Consider the following 10457-nt stretch of genomic DNA (forward strand, 5'->3'; position numbering starts at 1 on the left):
TACAGGATGCTACCCTCTACAACACTATGTCACCAGGACATATACAGGATACTACCCTCCACAACATAACCTTCACTATGTCACCAGGACATATATAGGACACTACCCTCTACAACACTATGTCACCAGGACATCTACAGGATACTACCCTCTACAACATAACCTTCACTATGTCACCAGGACATATACAGGATACTACCCTCCACAACATAACCTTCACTATGTCACCAGGACATATACAGGATACTACCCTCTACAACATAACCTTCACTATGTCACCAGGACATATACAGGATACTACCCTCTACAACACTATGTCACCAGGACATATACAGGATACTACCCTCTACAACACTATGTCACCAGGACATATACAGGATACTACCCTCCACAACATAACCTTCACTATGTCACCAGGACATATACAGGATACTACCCTCCACAACACTATGTCACCAGGACATATACAAGGATACTACCCTCCACAACATAACCTTCACTATGTCACCAGGACATATACAGGATACTACCCTCTACAACACTATGTCACCAGGACATATACAGGATACTACCCTCTACAACACTATGTCACCAGGACATATACAGGATACTACCCTCTACAACATAACCTTCACTATGTCACCAGGACATATACAGGATACTACCCTCTACAACACTATGTCACCAGGACATATACAGGATACTACCCTCTACAACACTATGTCACCAGGACATATACAGGATACTACCCTCCACAACATAACCTTCACTATGTCACCAGGACATATACAGGATACTACCCTCCACAACACTATGTCACCAGGACATATACAGGATACTACCCTCTACAACATAACCTTCACTATGTCACCAGGACATATACAGGATACTACCCTCCACAACACTATGTCACCAGGACATATACAGGATACTACCCTCTACAACATAACCTTCACTATGTCACCAGGACATCTACAGGATACTACCCTCTACAACATAACCTTCACTATGTCACCAGGACATAGACAGGATACTACCCTCTACAACACTATGTCACCAGGACATATACAGGATACTACCCTCCACAACACTATGTCACCAGGACATATACAGGATACTACCCTCTACAACACTATGTCACCAGGACATATACAGGATACTACCCTCCACAACACTATGTCACCAGGACATATACAGGATGCTACCCTCTACAACACTATGTCACCAGGACATATACAGGATACTACCCTCCACAACACTATGTCACCAGGACATATACAGGATACTACCCTCTACAACACTATGTCACCAGGACATATATAGGATACTACCCTCCACAACACTATGTCACCAGGACCTTCCACAACATAACCTTCACTATGTCACCAGGACATATACAGGATACTACCCTCCACAACACTATGTCACCAGGACATATACAGGATACTACCCTCTACAACATAACCTTCACTATGTCACCAGGACATATACAGGATACTACCCTCCACAACACTATGTCACCAGGACATATACAGGATACTACCCTCTACAACATAACCTTCACTATGTCACCAGGACATCTACAGGATACTACCCTCTACAACATAACCTTCACTATGTCACCAGGACATAGACAGGATACTACCTCTACAACACTATGTCACCAGGACATATACAGGATACTACCCTCCACAACACTATGTCACCAGGACATATACAGGATACTACCCTCTACAACACTATGTCACCAGGACATATACAGGATACTACCCTCCACAACACTATGTCACCAGGACATATACAGGATGCTACCCTCTACAACACTATGTCACCAGGACATATACAGGATACTACCCTCCACAACACTATGTCACCAGGACATATACAGGATACTACCCTCTACAACACTATGTCACCAGGACATATATAGGATACTACCCTCCACAACACTATGTCACCAGGACCTTCCACAACATAACCTTCACTATGTCACCAGGACATATACAGGATACTACCCTCCACAACACTATGTCACCAGGACATATACAGGATACTACCCTCTACAACATAACCTTCACTATGTCACCAGGACATATACAGGATACTACCCTCCACAACACTATGTCACCAGGACATATACAGGATACTACCCTCTACAACATAACCTTCACTATGTCACCAGGACATCTACAGGATACTACCCTCTACAACATAACCTTCACTATGTCACCAGGACATAGACAGGATACTACCCTCTACAACACTATGTCACCAGGACATATACAGGATACTACCCTCCACAACACTATGTCACCAGGACATATACAGGATACTACCCTCTACAACACTATGTCACCAGGACATATACAGGATACTACCCTCCACAACACTATGTCACCAGGACATATACAGGATGCTACCCTCTACAACACTATGTCACCAGGACATATACAGGATACTACCCTCCACAACATAACCTTCACTATGTCACCAGGACATATATAGGACACTACCCTCTACAACACTATGTCACCAGGACATCTACAGGATACTACCCTCTACAACATAACCTTCACTATGTCACCAGGACATATACAGGATACTACCCTCCACAACATAACCTTCACTATGTCACCAGGACATATACAGGATACTACCCTCTACAACACTATGTCACCAGGACATATACAGGATACTACCCTCTACAACACTATGTCACCAGGACATATACAGGATACTACCCTCCACAACATAACCTTCACTATGTCACCAGGACATATACAGGATACTACCCTCCACAACACTATGTCACCAGGACATATACAAGGATACTACCCTCCACAACATAACCTTCACTATGTCACCAGGACATATACAGGATACTACCCTCTACAACACTATGTCACCAGGACATATACAGGATACTACCCTCTACAACACTATGTCACCAGGACATATACAGGATACTACCCTCTACAACATAACCTTCACTATGTCACCAGGACATATACAGGATACTACCCTCTACAACACTATGTCACCAGGACATATACAGGATACTACCCTCTACAACACTATGTCACCAGGACATATACAGGATACTACCCTCCACAACATAACCTTCACTATGTCACCAGGACATATACAGGATACTACCCTCCACAACACTATGTCACCAGGACATATACAGGATACTACCCTCTACAACATAACCTTCACTATGTCACCAGGACATATACAGGATACTACCCTCCACAACACTATGTCACCAGGACATATACAGGATACTACCCTCTACAACATAACCTTCACTATGTCACCAGGACATCTACAGGATACTACCCTCTACAACATAACCTTCACTATGTCACCAGGACATAGACAGGATACTACCCTCTACAACACTATGTCACCAGGACATATACAGGATACTACCCTCCACAACACTATGTCACCAGGACATATACAGGATGCTACCCTCTACAACACTATGTCACCAGGACATATACAGGATACTACCCTCCACAACACTATGTCACCAGGACATATACAGGATACTACCCTCTACAACACTATGTCACCAGGACATATACAGGATACTACCCTCCACAACACTATGTCACCAGGACCTTCCACAACATAACCTTCACTATGTCACCAGGACATATACAGGATACTACCCTCTACAACACTATGTCACCAGGACATATACAGGACACTACCCTCCACAACACTATGTCACCAGGACCTTCCACAACATAACCTTCACTATGTCACCAGGACATATACAGGATACTACCCTCCACAACACTATGTCACCAGGACATATACAGGATGCTACCCTCCACAACATAACCTTCACTATGTCACCAGGACACATACAGGATACTACCCTCTACAACACTATGTCACCAGGACATATACAGGATACTACCCTCCACAACACTATGTCACCAGGACATATACAGGATACTACCCTCTACAACACTATGTCACCAGGACATATACAGGATGCTACCCTCCACAACACTATGTCACCAGGACATATACAGGATGCTACCCTCCACAACACTATGTCACCAGGACATATACAGGACACTACCCTCTACAACATAACCTTCACTATGTCACCAGGATATATACAGGATACTACCCTCTACAACATAACCTTCACTATGTCACCAGGATATATACAGGATACTACCCTCTACAACATAACCTTCACTATGTCACCAGGATATATACAGTCTAACTCTAACCACTAGGCTACCCTGCCGCCCCTCCACTCTAACCACTAGGCTACGCTGCCGCCCCTCCACTCTAACCACTAGACTACCTGCCGTCCCTCCACTCTAACCACTAGTCTACCTGCCGCCCCTCCACTCTAACCACTAGTCTACCTGCCGCCCCTCCACTCTAACCACTAGACTACCTGCCGCCCCTCCACTCTAACCACTAGACTACCTACCGTCCCTACACTCTAACCACTAGACTACCTACCGTCCCTACACTCTAACCACTAGTCTACCTGCCTCCCCTCCACTCTAACCACTAGACTACCTACCGTCCCTACACTCTAACCACTACACTACCTACCGTCCCTACACTCTAACCACTAGTCTACCTGCCTCCCCTCCACTCTAACCACTAGACTACCTGCCTCCCCTCCACTCTAACCACTAGACTACCTGCCGTTCCTCCACTCTAACCACTAGTCTACCTGCCGCCCCTCCACTCTAACTACTAGTCTACCTGCCTCCCCTCCACTCTAACCACTAGACTACCTGCCGCCCCTCCACTCTAACCACTAGTCTACCTGCCGCCCCTCCACTCTAACCACTAGGCTACCTGCCGCCCCTCCACCACTACAATATAACCACTAGTCTACCTGCCGTCCCACCACTCTAATCACTAGTCTACCTGCCGCCCCTCCACTCTAACCACTAGTCTACCCGCCGCCCCTCCACTCTAACCACTAGTCTACCTGCCGCCCCTCCACTCTAACCACTAGTCTACCTGCCTCCCCTCCACTCTAACCACTAGACTACTCATGCCCCCTCCACTCTAACCACTAGTCTACCTGCCACCCTCCACTCTAACCTCTAGTCTACCTGCCGTCCCACCACTCTAATCACTAGTCTACCTGCCGCCCCTCCACTCTAACCACTAGTCTACCCGCCGCCCCTCCACTCTAACCACTAGTCTACCTGCCGCCCTCCACTCTAACCACTAGTCTACCTGCCGCCCTCCACTCTAACCACTAGTCTACCTGCCGCCCCTCCACTCTAACCACTAGTCTACCTGCCGCCCCTCCACTCTAACCACTAGTCTACCTGCCGCCCTCCACTCTAACCACTAGTCTACCTGCCGCCCTCCACTCTAACCACTAGTCTACGTGCCGCCCTCCACTCTAACCTCTAGTCTACCTGCCGCCCTCCACTCTAACCACTAGTCTACCTGCCGCCCTCCACTCTAACCACTAGTCTACCTGCCGTCCATCCACTCTAACCACTAGTCTACCTGGTCCATCCACTCTAACCACTAGTCTACCTGCCCCCTCCACTCTAACCACTAGTCTACCTGCCGTCCCTCCACTCTAACCACTAGTCTACCTGCCGCCCCTCCACTCTAACCACTAGTCTACCTGCCGTCCCTCCACTCTAACCACTAGACTACCTGCCGCCCTCCACTCTAACCACTAGTCTACCTGCCGCCCTCCACTCTAACCACTAGGCTACCTGCCGCCCCTCCACCACTACAATATAACCACTAGTCTACCTGCCGTCCCACCACTCTAATCACTAGTCTACCTGCCGCCCCTCCACTCTAACCACTAGTCTACCCGCCGCCCTCCACTCTAACCACTAGTCTACCTGCCGCCCTCCACTCTAACCACTAGTCTACCTGCCTCCCCTCCACTCTAACCACTAGACTACTCCGCGGCCCCTCCACTCTAACCACTAGTCTACCTGCCACCCCTCCACTCTAACCTCTAGTCTACCTGCCGTCCCACCACTCTAATCACTAGTCTACCTGCCGCCCCTCCACTCTAACCACTAGTCTACCCGCCGCCCCTCCACTCTAACCACTAGTCTACCTGCCGCCCCTCCACTCTAACCACTAGTCTACCTGCCGCCCCTCCACTCTAACCACTAGTCTACCTGCCGCCCCTCCACTCTAACCACTAGTCTACCTGCCGCCCCCTCCACTCTAACCACTAGTCTACCTGCCGCCCTCCACTCTAACCACTAGTCTACCTGCCGCCCTCCACTCTAACCACTAGTCTACGTGCGCCCTCCACTCTAACCTCTAGTCTACCTGCCGCCCCTCCACTCTAACCACTAGTCTACCTGCCGCCCCTCCACTCTAACCACTAGTCTACCTGCCGTCCATCCACTCTAACCACTAGTCTACCTGCCGTCCATCCACTCTAACCACTAGTCTACCTGCCTCCCCTCCACTCTAACCACTAGTCTACCTGCCGTCCCTCCACTCTAACCACTAGACTACCTGCCGTCCCTCCACTCTAAACACTAGTCTACCTGCCGCCCCTCCACTCTAACCACTAGTCTACCTGCCGCCCCACAGTACTGACCCCACAGGAAGGAAAACAGAACAGGAGAACATTATAATGTTATCTGTGTGACTGTACCTCTCCCACAGAGAGGTTGCTGACGGATCTGAGAGAGATGATCTTCTGGAAGGCGACGACAGAGAAGGCACTCTTCACCCTGATGGCCGTCCTCAGGTTAACAGCCCACAGTAGAGAGGCAAAGAAGGCTTTGGAGAACTCTGAGGTGAACAGAGCCACACACAGACCCACACCGTGGAGCAGAGTAGACGTCCCAGGGTTTTCTGCATAGTTCAGGATCTCATACACCAGAACCGCCTGGAACACACACACACACACACACACACACACACACACACACACACACACACACACACACACACACACACACACACACACACACACACACACACATAAACAGATGTTGTTTTTTAAACATCCAATAATGTGTTGAATCATCTATGCAGGAAATGAATGAATTTGAAATCACAGACCGGTCCGATAAACACAGAGAGCGCGAAGAGGATGGCGACGAGGAAGGCCACCAGGGATCGGGTCCTTTGGAAGCGCATGAAGACTCCACCTAAAGAAGCTTTCTCTAGTCCCACCTTAGCTACCTCTTCCTCCCAAAGCCTCTCGAACCTACAGAGGAAGAAGAGTTTTGTCACAGACAACTCACAGAGCTCTCTCTAGTCCCACCTTGGCTACCTCTTCCTCCCAAAGCCTCTCAAACCTAAAGAAGCTTTCTCTAGTCCCACCTTAGCTACCTCTTCCTCCCAAAGCCTCTCGAACCTACAGAGGAAGAAGAGTTTTGTCACAGACAACTCACAGAGCTCTCTCTAGTCCCACTTTAGCTACCTCTTCCTCCCAAAGCCTCTCGAACCTACAGAGGAAGAAGAGTTTTGTCACAGACAACTCACAGAGCTCTCTCTAGTCCCACCTTAGCTACCTCTTCCTCCCAAAGCCTCTCAAACCTACAGAGGAAGAAGAGTTCATCAAATGCTGTCCTTTTTCTGTCACAGACAACTCACAGAGCTCAAGCAAACACGCCGTTGCCAAGCACAGGGTGACAGGGGGCCAAATAAAGAAACATTTAATTATCATTTTGACGTTTAATTATAATTAATTATAATTTTAAATTCATATTTAAACAGTTTACTTCCCCATTTATGGGCAAATGTGATGTGCTACATCACATGTTTATGATGAGTAACCCTGACGATGTGACTAAACTCTCACAGATAACACCTAGGATTTACCTCAGTGGGCTAACACAGTCTTTAGCCATGCTAACCTGTGTTCGATACCCAGTCCATATCACATTCATTGTCATAGACAAACCTTTTCCCATCGACAGATAAGTCCAGGGCTTTAGCTTAGTGGGCTAACACGATTCAAAACCCGGTTGGTTATAGATTCATGGTGCGAGTCCCACATTCACAATGAGTCCCACCTTTTCCCATTGACAGACAATGCCTAGGCATTAGCTCAGTGGGCTAATGAGTCCCACCTCTTCCCATTGACAGACAATGCCTAGGCATTAGCTCAGTGGGCTAACTAGGGTTAACATAATGAGTCCCTGCTCTTCCCATTGACAGACAATGCCTAGGCATTAGCTCAGTGGGCTAACTGGGGTTAACATAATGAGTCCCACCTCTTCCCATTGACAGACAATGCCTAGGCATTAGCTCAGTGGGCTAATGAGTCCCACCTTTTCCCATTGACAGACAATGCCTAGGCATTAGCTCAGTGGGCTAACTGGGGTTAACATAATGAGTCCCACCTCTTCCCATTGACAGACAATGCCTAGGCATTAGCTCAGTGGGTTAATGAGTCTCACCTCTTCCCATTGACAGACAATGCCTAGGCATTAGCTCAGTGGGTTAATGAGTCTCACCTCTTCCCATTGACAGACAATGCCTAGGCATTAGCTCAGTGGGTTAATGAGTCTCACCTCTTCCCATTGACAGACAATGCCTAGGCATTAGCTCAGTGGGCTAACTGGGGTTAACATAATGAGTCCCACCTCTTCCCATTGACAGACAATGCCTAGGCATTAGCTCAGTGGGCTAACTGGGGTTAACATAATGAGTCCCACCTGTTCCCATTGACAGACAATGCCTAGGCATTAGCTCAGTGGGCTAATGAGTCCCACCTCTTCCCATTGACAGACAATGCCTAGGCATTAGCTCAGTGGGCTAACTGGGGTTAACATAATGAGTCCCACCTCTTCCCATTGACAGACAATGCCTAGGCATTAGCTCAGTGGGCTAACTAGGGTTAACATAATGAGTCCCCACCTCTTCCCATTGACAGACAATGCCTAGGCATTAGCTCAGTGGGCTAACTGGGGTTAACATAATGAGTCCCACCTCTTCCCATTGGTTTCGCCCCATCATGAGAAGACAGAGACAGGGAGCTCTTGTCCAGTCGGTTCCTGAACAGGCTCCACATCATGGGAGTCATCCAGGCAAACGAGGTGAAGGAGAAGAAGCCTGCATCGTCCATGGGGTTGGACCTGGACAGAGACAGACAACATCAGGGTGCAACAACAATTATACACACTGTTGTATGAAAAGATCCAATCCCATAGAGGGTTATTAGGGGTTAGGGGTATTATGGGTTAGGGTTAGGGGTAGGGGTATTATAGGTTAGGGGTATTATGGGTTAGGGTTATTATGGGTTAGGGGTATTATGGGTTAGGGGTATTATGGGTTAGGGGTTAGGGGTATTATGGGTTAGGGTTATTATGGGTTAGGGGTATTATGGGTTAGGGTATTATGGGTTAGGGTATTATGGGTTAGGGTTATTATGGGTTAGGGTATTATGGGTTAGGGTTAGGGTATTATGGGTTAGGGGTATTATGGGTTAGGGTATTAGGGTTAGGGTATTATGGGTTAGGGTTATTATGGGTTAGGGTTAGGGGTATTATGGGTTAGGGGTTAGGGGTATTAGGGGTTAGGGTATTATGGGTTAGGGTATTATGGGTTAGGGTTATTATGGGTTAGGGTATTATGGGTTAGGGGTTAGGGGTATTATGGGTTAAGGGTATTATGGGTTAGGGGTATTATGGGTTAGGGGTTAGGGTATTATGGGTTAGGGGTATTATGGGTTAGGGGTATTATGGGTTAGGGTTATTAGGGTTAGGGTATTATGGGTTAGGGTATTATGGGTTAGGGTATTATGGGTTAGGGTATTATGGGTTAGGGTTAGGGTTATTAGGGTTAGTGGTATTATGGGTTAGGGGTTAGGGTATTATGGGTTAGGGTTATTATGGGTTAGGTGTTAGGGGTATTATGGGTTAGGGGTATTATGGGTTAGGGGTTAGGGTATTATGGGTTAGGGTATTATGGGTTAGGGTTATTATGGGTTAGGGTTAGGGGTATTATGGGTTAGGGTATTATGGGTTAGGGGTTAGGGTATTATGGGTTAGGGGTATTATGGGTTAGGGTTAGGGGTATTATGGGTTAGGGTATTATGGGTTAGTGGTATTATGGGTTAGGTATTATGGGTTAGGGGTTAGGTATTATGGGTTAGGGTATTATGGGTTAGGTTATTATGGGTTAGGGGTTAGGTATTATGGGTTAGGGTATTATGGGTTAGGGGTATTATGGTTAGGGGTTAGGGGTAGGGGTATTATGGGTTAGGGTATTATGGGTTAGGTATTATGGGTTATTAGGGTATTATGGGTTAGGGGTATTATGGGTTAGGGGTATTATGGGTTAGGGTATTATGGGTTAGGGTTATTATGGGTTAGGGTATTATGGGTTAGGGGTTAGGGGTATTATGGGTTAGGGGTATTATGGGTTAGGTTATTATGGGTTAGGGTATTATGGTTAGGGGTTAGGGGTAGGGGTATTATGGGTTAGGGGTTAGGGGTATTATG

General features: G+C 47.4%; 1 protein-coding gene across 1 annotated transcript in view; it reads right to left on the reverse strand.

Annotated features, from left to right (window-relative positions):
• Positions 1 to 7275: 7275 nt before the first annotated feature.
• Positions 7276 to 10457, reverse strand: part of LOC135568055 (ATP-binding cassette sub-family C member 12-like) — an 11497-nt gene continuing 8315 nt past the window's right edge. Inside the window, exons 3-5 of the mRNA XM_065015079.1 lie at positions 8944 to 9089; positions 7430 to 7454; positions 7276 to 7363 (exon numbers count right to left, since the gene is read on the reverse strand). Of these exons, the coding sequence (XP_064871151.1) occupies positions 7276 to 7363; positions 7430 to 7454; positions 8944 to 9089 (259 nt within the window). The remainder of the gene's footprint in view (positions 7364 to 7429; positions 7455 to 8943; positions 9090 to 10457) is intronic.

Source organism: Oncorhynchus nerka, unplaced genomic scaffold, assembly GCF_034236695.1.
Source record: "Oncorhynchus nerka isolate Pitt River unplaced genomic scaffold, Oner_Uvic_2.0 unplaced_scaffold_1725, whole genome shotgun sequence".
NCBI lineage: Eukaryota > Metazoa > Chordata > Actinopteri > Salmoniformes > Salmonidae > Oncorhynchus > Oncorhynchus nerka.